Here is a 16,960-nt window from a genome sequence, read left to right as displayed (position 1 = left end):
AAAAAGTAGGCTTTGGTGAAACAAGCGTGAGACAGGAAACTTTTTATATTTACAGTTCAGCAGAATGACACAGAACACTTGTTCTACGTCATTTGGATTTCTTGGTTTCACCAGGGATGCTCACCCCTCTTCTCACAGTTAGTTCACATTTTCAAATCAATTTCAGCATTCATCGTTCACAGCGAGGAAATTGAGCTTGTTTTATAAAATCAAATGGTGCACAGACGCTGAATGATCAAACATTGAGTTCTGGTTTGAATCCTTTTCACTCACAGGCTGCATGTGAAGTGTTTTGGCTTTATTTATTCATCTACACAAATGAGTGTTTTATAGACTGATTAAACAGCCCATGAAAAGATATCCTCTTACATAAGACATGAAGATTGAGATGATAAATTCATTAAAGACGGTACAACACATTCACTCTGTGTTTTAACTCCTCCGGCAGCGTTGAAAGTGATTTAAAGTGGTTAATAAGCTAAAGACCAATGTCTGTACAGGTCTGCAGAGCTTCCACTACATGCCATCAGATATGAAACCACAACAATCCACTCTGAGTAATATAATATGTGGGAGCCTAAATGCTGTTTAATGATGTTTGACTAATTGGTTACAATAATTGAATGCATAAAATCTTGTTGATACGACTTTAGTAATCTTTGGAGCAGGTTACAATGCTCCTTTCATTTCTTTGGATAGAGAGTGGAGCCCTTCGAACTCACGTTTTCTCTCGCTTGACTTTTGTTATAGCAGTGTGATACATACATAGTAATTCTAAGTATTTAGGCCTTCTGGAAACGGTCACAACATGAGCCTTATTACTGTATTTACATTAGCTGCGGTATGCTAAAGATCAATATGCTGCTATACTAATACACACTAATAATTTTTCCTGTTTTAATATGAAGGTAGTGGTAAAACTTTATTGTGAGACAACCACAGTAAATGGTGGCGTTATGGCAGTTGGCCAGACAGAGGGAAAAACAATATTTTGAAAATTGAGACATGTCCTGCCTGTCCACAGTGGAAATGACTCACTTTATGGATTTTATTGCATTTTAGTTGCTATGCGGTTTCAACTATAAAAACTTCATGAAATGTAACACCAGTCGACTTGTGTCAACGAATAGTTTCCCATTGGTTGCTGGGATTTGAACCTCAACTCAAAGCAAAATTCAAGCAGTTCTCAAAAACGTGCCTGATTCAAGCAGCAACCATCAGTGATGTCATCAACCATCAGTGATGTCATCATCCATCAGTGATGTCATCGTTGGTTTGTGAACATTATGAATCCTCCAGTTCAGATTCTGTCCGTCACCATCTTGATAGTTCGGAGCGGTTTGGAGCAGGAAGTGACCATATTTGGACGAGCTGGGGGAGGAGCCAGAGGTGGATTTGACCGATCTGATTGGAAACCTGACGATACGACGTCCCGCCCACCGATAGCTGTAACCTGACTGCACCACAGACCTGTCAATCAAACAGACACGCCCCCAAAAACAGGTCTTCTTGAATCTTCTTTTCTAATGAATGAGGGATTATTTTCAGATGGACCTCCAGAAAACTAAGAAGAAGGAGTGACTTTAGCTCAAAATGAAACCAGGTTGTGCAGAGATGGATAGAACGGTGCAACAAGGGGTGTGTCTGTAAAAATACGCTTGTGCAGTGACATTTTGGTGTCAATTTTGAGGTGAAATCCTGCTTTTGTTTCAGACAGCTGAGCACTACTTTGATGGCTTTAGCAGAGAGCGCATGAAAAAAAAACAATTCAATTTTCCTACGTATTTCTACCCTGGCGTACCCAGACCCAAATTCACTGTGTGAATATCTGGCCATGCTCCTTATGGAATCACACGCAGTCATTCCTTCCTACTGGGCGTAGACATCGGGTTAGTTTTGAAACTGTTGGGGCACCTTTAACCAATGAGTCTGAACCACTCTGTTACCATGGCAACGACCTTCAGAAAAAAAATACTCCACTTCAGCATCATTGTACTTAACCACCAACACCGGTCACTGATTGGTCTGTCCTTCAGAGTGGCTGAGCCAATAGCAAAAGTCTGGTGGAGCCAGGCTGACGTATTTAATCTCATTTACATGAATAACTAGAGATTGTTTTTTAATCCAACCTTCTGATTTAATTTATCATAAAAAAAAAATGTAGCTGACTCGCGTCTATTGAGTTTGATGTGAATCAGGCAGTTGGTGAGTGTCATAACAGATTAAAGACTCTCAGCCATGAAATAAACTCAACTCTGGTTAACTACAAATTAATTGCAATTCAATTACACACAAAGGGGAAACAATTCAAAAGCTTCATCATCACCATAAAAAACACACAAAAAATGATGTGCAGCTGGACCTAATGGTAAAATAATGCAAACTATGAAATTTTAAATTAAAGTCTGCAAAACTGCTTAACACGTTAACATTAACATTATTAATGGTACAGATGGGTGTAGTTGCTTTATCAAACAGAAAATGCAGCAAACAACAAATATTATTGCAATATAAAGATATATGGTATAGACCATAAAACATAAAAGTCCTTTGTTTATCTACAGGTGAAACTTCGAGGGCCGAAACAGGCCTTTTGTGACAGAAAAAGAAGACCAATAAAAACAAGCAACTGTGCTTCTTCTTGTTTTGCTACCTGATGTGCCCCTTTCCTGTTTTGCAGTACTGACCACAGCTCAACAGTCCCTGACTGTCGCAGGATATTTCAGCTGACCATCGTCTCAGCAAGCTAAATAAACGGAAACGTCACGGGACTCAGAGTGTGATGATACCTGGGCTTCAGGGAAGGAGATGTCGGTGATGACTGGCTGGCCGTGAGGTTCCCCGTTCTCCAGCCGGGAGTGGACCAGCTGGTAGCCTTGGATGTGACCATGCTGCTTCACAGACAGCGGAGGACTCCAGGTCACCCTGAGAGCCGTGGAGTTCAGGGCTTCTGCCTTCACCTTCCTGGGAGGAGCTCCAGACACTGAAAGCACACAAACCTCTGCTTTAGAGTCTCTATGGCAGGTTTAATGTTTCCTTTTCTGTGTCTGGCTGCATGTACCACATCAAGCTGTCTAATTTCAACGGACTAGGTACTGTTAAACTTTTTTACAATGATATCCTGATGAAGTGTTTTACTTTCATTCTTACCTGAGGCCTTGTTAGTCTCTGGTAACATTTCCATGAATTTACCAGTTGAATAACTCTGCATTAGTTTGTGTGTATTGTAGTGGAGTATTTTCTTTCTAACCAAGAGAAACAGAAGTTTGAGCTGCTGGACATTTTTGACTGGATTTCAAAAAGCCTCAATTGGCCTCCAACATCAATAAAACAAAGGTTGGTGTATTTCATTAATGTGACAATGTTGTTTTTTTCCCTGATACTTCTCACATTGTCAGTGCAGTTATTAGTCACTGAGTGCTTTTTCTTGTGTGGTTCACTTGCTGGGAGTACTTCATGAAATGACTGTTTTTGCCCTGTTAAAGCTCCTGCTTCAGACTTAAAAAAAAACTTCTTAATAGACAACAATCACTTCTCCTAGTTCTACCTTTAGGTTTAGCAAATATCATTACAGGTGCTAAATCTATCTATTTACATTTTTCCCCTCCCCGTGTTTTACACATTCAAGTAGAAACGCCCAAAGTTTTATGCATTCAGGAAAACACACAAAATGGACAACGTGTGTTAAACTGCACATCTGAAAGAGAAAATCCTTGCTGCACGTCGTTAGTAGATCAGCTTGGACATTTGTTTTCGGGTGATGTGAAGTTTGCACGTGTTTTAGTAAATCAGGCCCCGTTTATTTGAAGATGAACAGACTCTGGAAACCAATGTGGAAAAAGATCTCTGTTTTGAATGAGAAACAAAATAGATTTAACAAGCTAAATTAAACATCCTTTTAAAAACTTTGAACAGCCAACATGGCAGCAGAAGATGTTGGATAAAAGCAAAGTCATGTCAAGGCCTGGTCTCGCATGTGTAATCCAGGGTCTCTGTCCCTGTTTGACCTGAGGAGGCGGTATAAGGTACTGTGAATGTCACTAACTATCTGATAGCAGGTTATACACATCAAGGCTTGTGCATACGAAGCCCCCAGAGAACTCTGGCAGCTGGTTTAGAGCTCACTTTCTACTTTTTTTGCATTTCAACATTAGCGAATAAAGATTCCTCCAGAATGCTTGGTCAGCTTTAGAGGGACGTAAAAATGAATACAAAATTTGACTTCAATAAAAAATGAAACGAGGTTTTGCAAATATTAATGATATTGGAGCCAGCAAGGAGATAGGAGGAAGCATTAAAGATTAAAATACTGGAAATAAGAAGAAGACATGGAGAGAGGAGAGTTAGTGAGCAGCACTAATCCAAAACATCTAACCTTTAAAAAAAATCAGTAAGCTTCCAGAAGCAAGCTTCAAACTGTGGAGGAAAAACATCAATAAAGCACCATGTTAACAGAAGAAGAACAAAAGAACCCGCTTGAGTTCTCCTGCACGCCGAGGCATCTTTGAAGTCAGTCCACCGCCATGGAGTTAAGCAACGTTACTCAAGATGGTGCTTTAACATTATTGATGGCACGACAGGGATGCGGTCAGAGGTCCGTAAGCATCACTCGTGTGCCAATAATGACATTAAAGAACACCCTCCAATGTAATATCATACAAGTTAAACTAAATAAAATATGTTGTCAACATGTATTCATATTGTGAATATACAACTTTTTGTAAGCGTGATCTACGTTTCCATGCCAATAAATGGGGTATGACTTATGACTGGAAAACAATCCGTCACCTCAGTAGAAGCAAATGTAATGTATATAATGTTTACTACTCCAGGAAGTAGTCCAGCCCTTAGCAACCACCTAGCAACAGAGAGGATATTTGGAGTGATATTTCTAGTGATGAGCAGGGTGTGATGTCATGATGATTTGTTCCAAAAGTACAGTTAACCAAACAGATCTCTGGGGCGGAGCTACTTGTTAGATAATGTCCGGATGAAATCTGGGCTATTTTCAGGGTCATTTTATCACTATGGCTACGCGTCATTTTGTTTTTTTGTTTAAAAAAAAAAATCCAAGGTACCCAGATCTTTTATTATTGGATATGATAATACTTCTGATTTTTTTCTTTTTTCAAATGTACAGTTGACCAATCAGATTGCTGGGTCTGAACTGCTTGTTGTATAATTTTGTTTATGAGATTGACTTATTAACGTTGTAATATGCGACAGTTCTCTCTGTTGGATAAGTGCTGTCAAATCTTGTGTCATACGTTCTGCACATACCTCACGATAAGAGATCATAATCGTTAATAAGTGTAATAAGTGTAATAAGTGTAAGTGAATAACAATGGAATATATTTGCATTAATATATCATTTATTTCATATTTGTGTTGAATCCATCTCCCAGTTAAAGCCTGTTGGTGACTGAAAATTGGGTTGAATTTGGCTTGAAGCTTCCTCTGAATATGGATTACCTTTAGAGCAGATTCAAACTGTAACGTCAGGAGGAGTCTCTGAAACTAAAGTAGGAGCTGGAACAATGTCTACTTATTATACTATACATGCAGTATAGAAAAGGGCAAACAGTGATATCTGTTAGTTTGTATGGAAGCCTGTTGGGGTCTAAAATGATAATGTGAACCAGAAAACTAAAATGTAATTCCATACTAATTCCCCGCATATGTAGAAAATGCACATACAAGGGTCAAATGCATTTCTCCAATGTGCATGTTCATTTGCATAATTTAAACTTTGACCATATTCAAATTAAAATGAAACAGCTGTTTGACATTTATTTTTTTTGCCGTATCCTGCTGGACAATATTCAAATGTTAATTCATATTTGAAAATTAAAGATGGAGTGTGGGACTTCTACATATGAATGACAGTCTGATACATTAAAGCATTTCAAAATGAATTATTAACTAAATAATTATATATTATTGTTTGGAGTTACAGGGAGTTATTTTTCAGATGATCAGCAAATAAACTCTTAAAAGTCAACATATCTGGTCAATCAAATCTCACATCAGAAGAAGTTGGTTTCTGGGTCCTATTTACTCAATTTCAAATTGCCATGAAAAATAAATGGGACCACAAGTTTAACCATACTTGTATCTATCTTACTTTTCAATGCATTATTTTATTACACAGGAAACTCAGAAATCAAGTAAAGATGCAAGCGAGCAGGTTGCGGGAGAAGATGGTGGATCCTCAGGGCTTCAGGTGAGCCGGGGGTTGGGTTATTGTTTCCTTCTGCCTCAACAGAAACTGGACAAACAAGCTAACTTCAAAGTGGATAAAATAATTCAAACATGCGGTTTGCTGCATTTTATGAACGTTATCAGGTCAAATTCTAAAAGTGAAATGATTCATTTTGTCAAAGTTGTGACGCCCAAAAACATGCATCAGCCTTTATAAAGCCGCAATAGTAGCGACAGGGTCGTTATCAGCAGCAGCTTACTTGTGCTGCACTGATGACTTTTTGTGGGAGGATATCTCTGTAGCTGAAGAGAACTCTCCTCCTCCTCAACTCATTAGGACACAGAACCTTCTCAACCCATAATAGGTGTGGAAGCTACTGCTGCTAATGACCCTGATTGAACCTCTTTGAAACCACAAACATTGTTCATTAAAAACAACATATTGCCCCGTTCTGTGCAGTGGACAGAATTCAAACGCAATAAAAAAACAAACAAAAAAACAGCACCATCCTTCTATCTTATATATATTTAGATGTTAAGTCTTCCGAAATTAAATATCAAATGTTTTCAGTTAAATATTCAAATTGTTAGAAAATGTCATTTAATTTTAATTGTGACTTTGAAATAGGTCATGTTGTTTATTTTGCATTATATTTTTCGAATTTGAATTTGAATATTGTCCACTGTACAGCTGGGTACATACCTTAAAAATTAATCGTAAAAAAAAAAAAAAAAAAAAAAAAAAAAAATTCAAACACGGTCAAAACTGGTCTATGACTTATATATATATATATATATATATAACATTTTTGACCGTGTTGGAATTTTTTTTTCAAACAATTTATTTGAGTAAATCTTTTATTTACTAAAATAACACAAACATATGTGGAAATTATAATGCCGTTGAGCAATTGCAGTTTTATTTTCAATTTTAAAATATCACTGTAATATAGTACCTTCCATAATTTTGCTTTAACATGCCATATGTATTCATGTTTTGTGTTCCTTGTGTAGAACCCAACATGAGGGAAACTAAGCTTCCACAAAGCTTCTGTTGGCTCAAGGCAGCAGGGAAATAATTGAGCCCTAATTTGATGCATGTTTTGATGAGGCAGGCCGGAATCACATCCCAGTGAGATGTGATGAAATCTGTGGAGGCAATGAAGTCTGACAGAAGCCTGTTACAGATAATTACTGATACTCTGTGCTCAAACTGGAACAAAAACAACATGTTAAAATGTTCAGTCTCAGTGTTTTTAAAAAGCAAAGTTAGCTTCATTTAAGTTGATTAAAATAAAGCTGTAGTGAGATAAACTTTCACCCTGTGCTGTGAGCTGCCGTCGGTGTCAGTGAGATAAATAGAAATGTGTTGTGATACTAAGGCACTGGGATGACACCAATGTGAGCCCGGAGGAGGATCCGTGGGCCGCGTTGGAAATGGACATATGCTGGAGAAATCCACCGAGCAATCAGTGCTCGAAGTCAAATGGAGCGAAATGAAGAGAGTGAGATTGAATTTGAGTGGGTGTGCAGCAACAAAGTGTGTTGAAAAAGCTGGGAGAGAGAATCTAGAGAGGGGAGAGAGAATCTAGTCAGTTGCTACGAGCGAGCCTACAGCCCTGTCAGTCGCCACTACAGACTCTCTACCCCCCCAGCACCGGCGAGCGATCCAGACGCCATTCGGGACGAGGAGTTGGTCCGCAGGATCATGCAGGCCGTGCCTCCAGCTGTGGCCAATGATCCAGATGCCATCCAGGCCAGGGCGTTGGCCCGCAGGGTCCTGCAGCGTGGTCTACGCGGCAGTAGCGCTGCTCCTCCGTTTCCTGTCGCTGAACGGGTCGTCGACGTCCTGTCTCCAGCTCCTGTATCCTCCGGCGCGGTCGACACCCCGCCTCCGGCTCCGTCCTCTGGCTCCGTCCTCTGGCGCGGTCAACACACCGCCTCCGGCTCCATCCTCCGGCGCAGTAGACGCCCCTCCTCCAGCTCCTGCTGCCTCCGGGTGGGTCGATTCCCCGCCTCCAGCTCCGGTCTCTGGCGTGGCCGATGTCCCGCCTCCAACTCCGGCCTCCGGCACGGTCGTCGCTCCGCCTCCTGCTCCGTCGTGGTCGACGCCCCACCTCCTGCTCCGTCCTCCGGTGCGGCCGACGTCCTGCCTCCGGCTCCTGCTGCCTTCGGGTGGGTCGAAGCCCTGCCTCGTCATCATCCCCTGGAGGGGTTCCCCAAGCCCGTCCTGCCCCGTGGGCGTCCTCCGGAGCCGCTGAGTGGCTCCATTTGGGTGGGGGGTACTGTCAGGATTCCGGTTTTCCTCCGTTTTGCCCCCGATCACCTCTCCTCTCCTCCTGTGTCCCCTCAGTCCCCTGTCTGCTTGTTCTGTGTCCTCCTCTCCTCACCTCCCGTGGCCACGCCCCTCACCGGTTCCAGCAGCTGCAGCCACTCACCCCGGATCACCACCTGCAGGTGTGCTGCATCTCCCTGATCACCTCCCTGGACTATATGTACCCTGCCCCTGCACTCCTCTGGTGGTCAGTTCATTAGTTAGTCACCTGTCCGTTCTCCGTTCCTCCTGCTCCTCCCGCTCCTGTTCCTCCTGCAGAGCTCCCTGTCGGAGTCACCGGTCGGTGGAGTTTCCCTCCCGACTCGGAGGATTATTGACTCTGTTTTTTCCAGCGGTCCTGTCCGCTGTCCTGCCGGCTGTCCTGCCGGCTGTCCTGCCGGCTGTCCTGCCGGCTGTCCTGCCGGCTGTCCTGCCGGCTGCGTCTCCCTGGATCAGTCGGTTGAGTTGCCCTCCCGACTTGGAAGCAAGTGGACACTATAGGTGCCACCTTTTAGTTTGTTTGTTCGTGTGTTTGTTTGTTTTTATTTATGGAAATAAAGACTATTTTGGAACTGATACCTGAGTCTGTGAGCCTGCATTTGGGTCCTGGTAAAACACCCACCACACAACACATGTAGAGGAAGGGGCGGGGCCACCGATGTAAACATTTTTCAAATTCAGACTTGTGAAGAAGCTGCAGCTGTTGCACAATATCATTCGTCATTTGGAACACATGATTCCTTCTGGGAGCTGTCAACATATTCAACTGTCGCGTCAAAAACCCAGACAATGAGTCAGTAATCTTTAGATTCTTCAAAAATATCATTATTCAATAGTTGGTAAAGCTTCTTGACTCATTAAGACAAAATAAGATACAAAGACATTCAGGCTGACTAAAGTACAATATGCCTGGCAGAGTTCAATGCCATATAAGATTTACTGCATATCCAAAGACAAATCTGAGAGTTGGTTTCCAGGGAGAGCGTCACTGAAAAGATTCTCCAAAACTCCCTTTTTAGATCTAAAATATCCACACCTTATGGTATGTGGCTAAAGACCAACCAATTTGATACCCACGCCTTGGCGGAGTTTAGTTTCAGGACGTTCTATATTTCATTTCACTAGTATGGTGCCCGATGAAAGCATCCTGTTGGCAGTATGTTGCCTGGCGTGTGGTGCTGTGTCGCTTCGCTGAGAACAGCTCGGTCACATTGGTGAAGACACGCTTCATTACATCACCAGACATGTTCATCTTTTGCAATTGTATCATTTAAAAGAGGAGATGGAGATATGAAGGAGGGTAGAAGTTCATTGGGTGAACCTGTTAACATTAACTACTACCAGGTCATGGAAGTTAAATGTCACTTAACTGAGAAAATATCATTTGAAATTTGAAATAACTCATGTTGGAACTCAACAAAGTACATTTATTTACAGACAGCACTGATATAAATATATGATGATCTTATATTGCTGTAGATTAAACTACCCGAAAAAATTTCCCCTCGGGGATTAATAAAGTAAATACCTACCTACTTACCATACCTACCTACCCAAGCGTGTAGTTATTAAAATTAGCACAACTTTAAACATCTACAGCAGCTGTCACGACGGTAGTTTTTTCATTCAGTTTATGTGAATTGAAGGTGAAAGAACTTGGGCGCTGCTTCTAGGTGTTTTAACTGGTAGATTCAGACTCTAGAGAAGAGCTAGCTGTGGAAATACTGTGGGGTCCCGGGAGGGACGGCGGAGTCTTCGTCAAACCTGGCAACCGGTCAAAGACAGCTGCCAGGTTTGCTTTTTCTTTTCTTTTTTTCCGCGTTTTGCAATCGCCTCTTTATGAAAATGTATTCATATCGAATGTGTTGCACATGTTGCTTATCCTAATCTTACAATAGGCAAAACCTCATGTTCCCAGCAAATCTCCTACTGAGTTTGAACCAGGTGGGGCGATCGGTTGTGGAGATATGCATAGGACAAACAGGCAGACAGAGATTTCTGAAATTCTATAGAGATTATTTTCTGGGGATTTTCCATTACGATAGACAGAGTCGAGGAGTTCAAGGCCACGATGGCATCGCTTATCTGTGCGTGCACTCTACAGGAGTTCCTCTGCAGCAGCACACAATTAAGGCACTATAAATGATTTTTCAGACATTTTAATTTACCATTATTTACTGAAAGTGGAAAAATCACAATGTCGAAATAAAAAATAAAACTCTACTCCTATTTTCAGGACTTAGAAACGTTCGGGAGACTTCGACCATATCTTTGAGTCATTTAAAGTTTCATCACACCTTTAAACTAATTACTTGATCGAGGATAATATACCACAGCACCTTCAACTCCAAGTTTTCCAGCATGCCAGAGAGGCAGAGATCAATGGCAGATATGCAGTCCAGTGCTGAATTAAAGGGGTTTAGTCTATGCTACATTTTACATGACAAACTCTTCTTGGGAAGTAACATGACAGTCATGATAAAAGCTGTCTGCGACAGTCACTTTGTGTTTGCCGGGTCTTACATCATAATATTCCCTCCCTTTATTAGACTGTCAAAATGTGCAACGTCCAATGCCTGGTGACTTGTTACGCAGAAGAAAATTCAATTTATATCAAAATCAATCAACACTAATGCTGCTACAAACGTGGATTTCATGCCTGACAAAATACTCTTTGAATGACATTTTCTTTTCATGCTGCCTTGCTCCTTGAACTTTGTAATTGAGTTAAATTGTTCAGCAGAATCAAGCATGACCGGCACATGGTGAAAACGTGTACTTATATTCAGTGCCACACTGCTGATTACATTTTGCTAGCTGGAAAAGTGACATTAGTAATTCCACAGTTGTGTGAGCTCCAGAGCCGTTCTGCTGCTGCTATCACTGTGTTCTAATAGTTTCAATAAACTCCAGTTGGGTCACAATCACAACAGCAGTTTCTGCTCCGCCACTCAGGTGACAGTCAGTGTTACATAGATCTACATATAAGCAGATCTCTGCTTTTAAAGAACACAAGAACGCCACAAGGAGACTTCTAAACTCAAACCTCTCTTTGACGTACGCATATGTATGAAATAAACAGTAGACTGAAGTTTAAAACCACAACAAACTAAACGATACCTATACCACATAAATGTAGAACGCAAGTTATGGATATGCAGCAAAGCTCATTCTCAAACACAAACACACTATAATGCTGCTGTCGCGAAAACATTTCCCCTTGTGGGATTAATAAAGCATCCATCCATCCCTCCACCCATCCATCCATCCATCCCCCCCCCCCCCCACACACACACACACACATATAGGAAACAGACAACGCCAACTAGCCACAGTCAAGACCAGAAACCTAAAAGCTGAGACTGAGACACGTGTAGGTTGATAAAAAAGATGTCTATGAACTGCACCGGACTGGACAGCTGACTGAGACCAAGTCCCAGCACTACAACATTATTACCTTAAACTGTATTCACCCACAAGAACACTTCAAGTTCAGTCTTCTTGGTTAATTCAGTACGAATTAGTTTTCAACTTAAAAACAGAGCAGAAGTGAAAGTGAACAGTAGACCACAACCTGACTGACACGTGTACAAGCTCATACTGAATGCTGTTGTACTTACTGGACTGGACGGTTCTGGACTCAATAGGCTGAGTAAAGACTCCTAAACCCATCTCGGATCGAGCTGCCAGGGAGAACATGTACACTGTGTCCGGCTTTAGACCATCAACTGCGTACGAGCCTGCAGCAGCGAAGGTGACACGGATCTGTAGGGAGATGAAAACCAGGAGATCATGAGGGCAACAGTCCACAGACAAACTGTACAGTGCTGTGAACAAAGGTTGAGGCACTCATCCATCCATCACATAAGATCCTCAGGGTGGTGCCATATTGGTCTCAACATCATGCATGCAGTCTGGGGTTACATGAACACACTGCGACAGACAAAATCCCCTAAAAACTGTGGCAAATCTCCAAGATACGAAACCACCTGCCTGTCAAGTACCTTGAAATAAATTAGCATGACAGTGTACTGTGGAGAACTGGTGCTGGTTTTGAGGCAATGGGCACGAACACCAAATATGGATTTAATTTAGGTTTTTAGTTTTTACATTCTACTTCACTACATATTTAGTTATGAAATAACTATAACTATTCATTCTTTTGTTGTTGTTGTTGTTGTTGTTACAGCCTCCTCACTTTCCTTTTAGTGCCTGAAATATTTTGCTTGGTATTTTAGTTTCATTTTTAAATTGAACTTTGGCAGACTTCAATTCAAAATCAGCACAATGAGCTCGAACCTTCTCCTGTGCTTCTTAACAATGAGAAGGAACAGATGCAGGGGAAGTTAGGGCACATTAAAAGTTTAGACCCTGTTTGCTCTGAGGCTGTCTGTGGGAAATGAAGGGAAAACGATGTCCTACTTGGGGAACTCAGTCTGAGATCAGATGGGTTTATGAAGTGGAGTGTAAATGACAGCAGGAGCAAACATTAACAGCACTGAAATAAACCACAACTACCGCCTCGCGGTTGTATGCTGCCGCTAACCTCTAAAGTTATAGTTTCCATGTATATCTGTCCAAACCCATATAGATATTGAGCTCACAGTGACCTTGACCTTTGGCCTCCAAAACCTAAACAGTTCATTGCTGAGACAAAGTGAACAATTGTGACAAATATGAAAAACCTTTGATCTTTAAACATCAAAATCTTCTTAGGTTATCATTAGTACTAAAATAATATTTTTTCAAAATCTTATCAAATTCCTTCAAGAGGTTCTTGATATATTGCGTTCACAAAACCGAGACAGACAGATGAGGAGAACGGGAGGTCACAGTGACTTTGAACTTTGACCACCAAACTCTAATCACATCGTTGTGGCCAAGTGAACGATTGTGCCACATTTGAAGAAATTCCATCGAGGCCTTCCTGAGATATCATGTTCAGGTGAATGTTTCAAATTGGGGTTGAAGTGACCTTGACCTTTGACGTCTGTCCCCCCAAAATCTTAGCAGTTCATCCTTGGTAGCAAGTGAATGTTTTTGCCAAGTTTGGCCAAATACCTTCAAGGCGGACGGACAACACAAAAACATGAAATACCTGAAAAAACAAGGCAGCGAGGAGCAGATGGAGATAACAGGTTTGTAATTTTAGTGTTAAACTGTCAGTTCTACACAAAGAATGCATGAGATGGTAATAACTTAAAATGATTAATATGTTAATATAAACAAGAAAAACAGCCATAGAACAAAAGTGCACAGATAGTACTGCATACACACACACACACACACACACACACACACACACACACACACACACACACACACACACACACACACACACACACACACACACACACACACACACACACACACACACACACACACACACACACACACCTTATATTACATATGCAGTTCATATGTTACAGCCATAAATAAATGTAAATGCACAAAAATAAAAAAATAAAAACACATACAACAATAGAAAAATGAGGTGAAGATTTAATGGCTATGGGACTGTTTTCCAGCTGGTTGTACCTTGCCTGTGGGAGTGCTGGCCTCCCAGTAGAGCAGTTCGAAGCCAACAATGGGGTCCTGGACCGGCCAAAGCCACGACAGCATGATGCGCGAATCGAGCTCGGCCTCGGCCTCAAAAGCAGACGGCTGAGCTGGAACTTAAAGCAGAACCAAAGATAAAGACGGTAAAACACAGGAACGGTGAAAGGTGTACTCAGTGTGAAAATACAAACAAAGGTAGTCGAGAGGTTAAGTGAGAGGCTTTTCTTCTGCCATCCATTCTTATGAGTAATTAGAAAAGCTTCGAGTTCACCAGTTGTGACGTGTTTGCTGACGTTTACAGAAATGTCAGAGGTCATGTGGTTTATTTTCCGTTGGATGTTCAGTTAATATATTGTAATTTTAGTCATGTAGTTTGTCTTCATAACTTAGATGATAGTCTCCGTCTGAGGAAAACGTTGATCTTCCCAATGGCCTCATCTTGTCCCTCTGTGTCTTTGTATTTCCTGCATTTCGTTACCCCCCCTGTTAGCATGTTAAACTGTTAGCTCCTGTGGCTTCTAGACACCGCCCACATTGCCGTTGCCTAGCAATGGTGTTTTTACAACTTAACCACTTGAACACCAAACATACGACTTCTCACGTTAAAACCACGAGCTCACAAGTTCCATTTGAATGCAGCATTACGGTCATCAGGTAAACAGGAAATGACACTCCAAATGAATGTTGGTCTGTGTCTACTGGCTGTAAAAACATTCATCAATACAACTGGATCCGGTGATAATGAGGCAAAGTTGCATTAACAGCTTGTGTTATTGCACCCAAGCAGCCAGAGAGAATTGATTAACACAGCTTGACGTAACACTGCAAACATCAGTTTTTAAATACAAGAGAGTTTGACAGAATTCTTGCACCACTGCCAAGAACTTCACCGCCAAATGATCCAGCAATAATCTGGCCCAGTGGCACACTGATTATAATAACGCAGTGTGACTGGAACACCTTCAGAGTTTGTCACTGCTTTTCAGTGACACAGTGAGCATGCTCTCACCTCCCTGCTGGGTTTTGATCTGCAGAACATCTGAGGGAGGCCCGTCTCCCACCGAGGTGAAGCCCAGCACCCTCAGGCTGTAGGTGATGTCTGTGGTCAGGCCTGAGATGGTGGTGAAGTGGCTCTCGTCCGTGTTGTGTTTCTGCCAGGCGCTGAGTGGGGCGTCCTGGTCAGAGCTGAAGTAGACCCGATAGCCCCGGATTTGGCCGTTGGGTTCCTCCGGAGGTTCCCACTGGAGAAGCATGGTGCTGGAGCTCAGCATGCGTGCCTGGACATGAAGAGGTGGAGACGAGGGTGCCTGCTCGCTCGTACGGGTGTCCACGATACCGCTGGGAGGCCCCCGGCCCACGTTGTTCACAGCCATGACACGAAACTCGTATTCGGAGAAGGGGCTGAGGCCGCCGATGCTGTATCGAGTCGTGGCGACACCGTCGACTTCCTGGAAACCGTTGTCAGACACTTTGGCTCGGTACTGAATCACATAGTAAGACACAGGTTCTGGGTTGCCGGAGTCCCAGGTCAGAGTGACGCTGGTGGCCGTGGTTTCTGTCACAATGAGTGAAGTGGGCAGCTTGGGAAGAGCTGTTAGAGAGCGGAGACAGACACAAGACTCAGATGAACAATCCCTCCACAGTTTCTGTTCTATTCAACCTCTCTGACATGAAGGTCCGGCAGGAGGAAGACCTCCTGAAGCTCTGCGCATGGAGCTCTTCCACAGTCCTTCGGCCAATTATAATGCAGCGTCTGTCCTTTCCTGATCCCAGCAAGCTGAGCATGTGTTATGTTGCCAGGCAGATGAGTGCATGTCCTGCTACGTAAATATATCTATCGTCGACCCAGCCAGAGCTGGAGATCATCAGAAATGCACATATTTAATGAATGCAGACACAGCAGAGCTCACAGTCCTGACATTTTAAAGAGTAAAAGAAACTATTCATTTAATCTGGAGCTCAACAGGAGTCATTAAGAGAAAAAAAAGTAAATAATTCATGTGCACAAAATAAAATACTAAATTGTGTATATCTGTTTAACCATGTATCTGGATCCCGTTCAGATGAGATTGTCCATGATAACACACGTCACGGTTCCTTTTTCACGGCAGTAGGCAGCACAGTCCAGCATCCAGTGATTACATTGTATTAAAACAAATGTAAAAGAAATGTATATAAAAAGGGCTGTCCGAGGAACAAGTGAAAAGATTAGCTGGTGGTATTATGAAGGAATTAAAAGAGCATCTGTAGCTACTCTGAGGGCTTCCCCCCAAATGCAGTAGACATGAGAACCTGCTGCTATCGGAAAATAACATTCAGTGTTAGTAATAATATTATGATAATATAACAAAAGATAGTCAATCATTTTCATTTCAGTTTTTGACAATGATACATAGATTCACTGGGTGATTTTGATTGAATGCTGTGTTTAACAGTCTTCATATGATAATATCTTATGTTGCTTTGCTTACATTTTTTCCTCAACAAATTAAAATTAAACCATTTCCTAAAACTCATATGGCATGAACACAAAAACAAACAGTGCTTCTGATTTCTGCTTTTCACTTCTTAACAACAACCTTTTACCATTAATTATGGATATTTAAGAGCACAAATTAAGGAATTTGATAGCACAATATAGTAATTTTTGTACATACATTTGTTTCTTAATTCTTTACAACGTCGGCCAAGCTTTGTGATTTCAAAACAATTTCTGTAATAAAAATGTGAAAATCTGAGAGCATTTTCAAACACGGCAGTGTTAAGGCAGTGATTTTCTTCAATATTCACTCTGCAGCGTTACGAGCCATTCAATGATGCATTCTATGTACTTTATTATTGACCAATAGTCTATAAAAGAAACACGAGTTAAAAAAAAAAGTCTTC

At 41.7% G+C, this 16,960-nt stretch overlaps 1 protein-coding gene across 5 annotated transcripts in view; it reads right to left on the bottom strand.

Annotated features, from left to right (window-relative positions):
- ptprfa (protein tyrosine phosphatase receptor type Fa) overlaps nt 1-16,960 on the bottom strand; it is a 211,984-nt gene that overhangs the window by 69,501 nt on the left and 125,523 nt on the right. For all 5 annotated transcript variants that reach the window (XM_069718469.1, XM_069718470.1, XM_069718471.1 and 2 more), the window contains 4 exons: nt 15,084-15,665; nt 14,054-14,190; nt 12,136-12,280; nt 2,790-2,983 (listed from right to left, as the gene is read on the bottom strand). In XM_069718469.1, the coding sequence (XP_069574570.1) occupies nt 2,790-2,983; nt 12,136-12,280; nt 14,054-14,190; nt 15,084-15,665 (1,058 nt within the window). The remainder of the gene's footprint in view (nt 1-2,789; nt 2,984-12,135; nt 12,281-14,053; nt 14,191-15,083; nt 15,666-16,960) is intronic.

Source organism: Brachyistius frenatus, unplaced genomic scaffold (assembly GCF_029030835.1).
Source record: "Brachyistius frenatus isolate BFR_SWC_R1_liver_20210118 unplaced genomic scaffold, ASM2903083v1 Contig_192, whole genome shotgun sequence".
Classification (NCBI taxonomy): domain Eukaryota; kingdom Metazoa; phylum Chordata; class Actinopteri; family Embiotocidae; genus Brachyistius; species Brachyistius frenatus.
The sequence above is the reverse complement of the archived record's forward strand: the minus strand, read 5'-3'. Positions and strand labels throughout refer to the sequence as shown.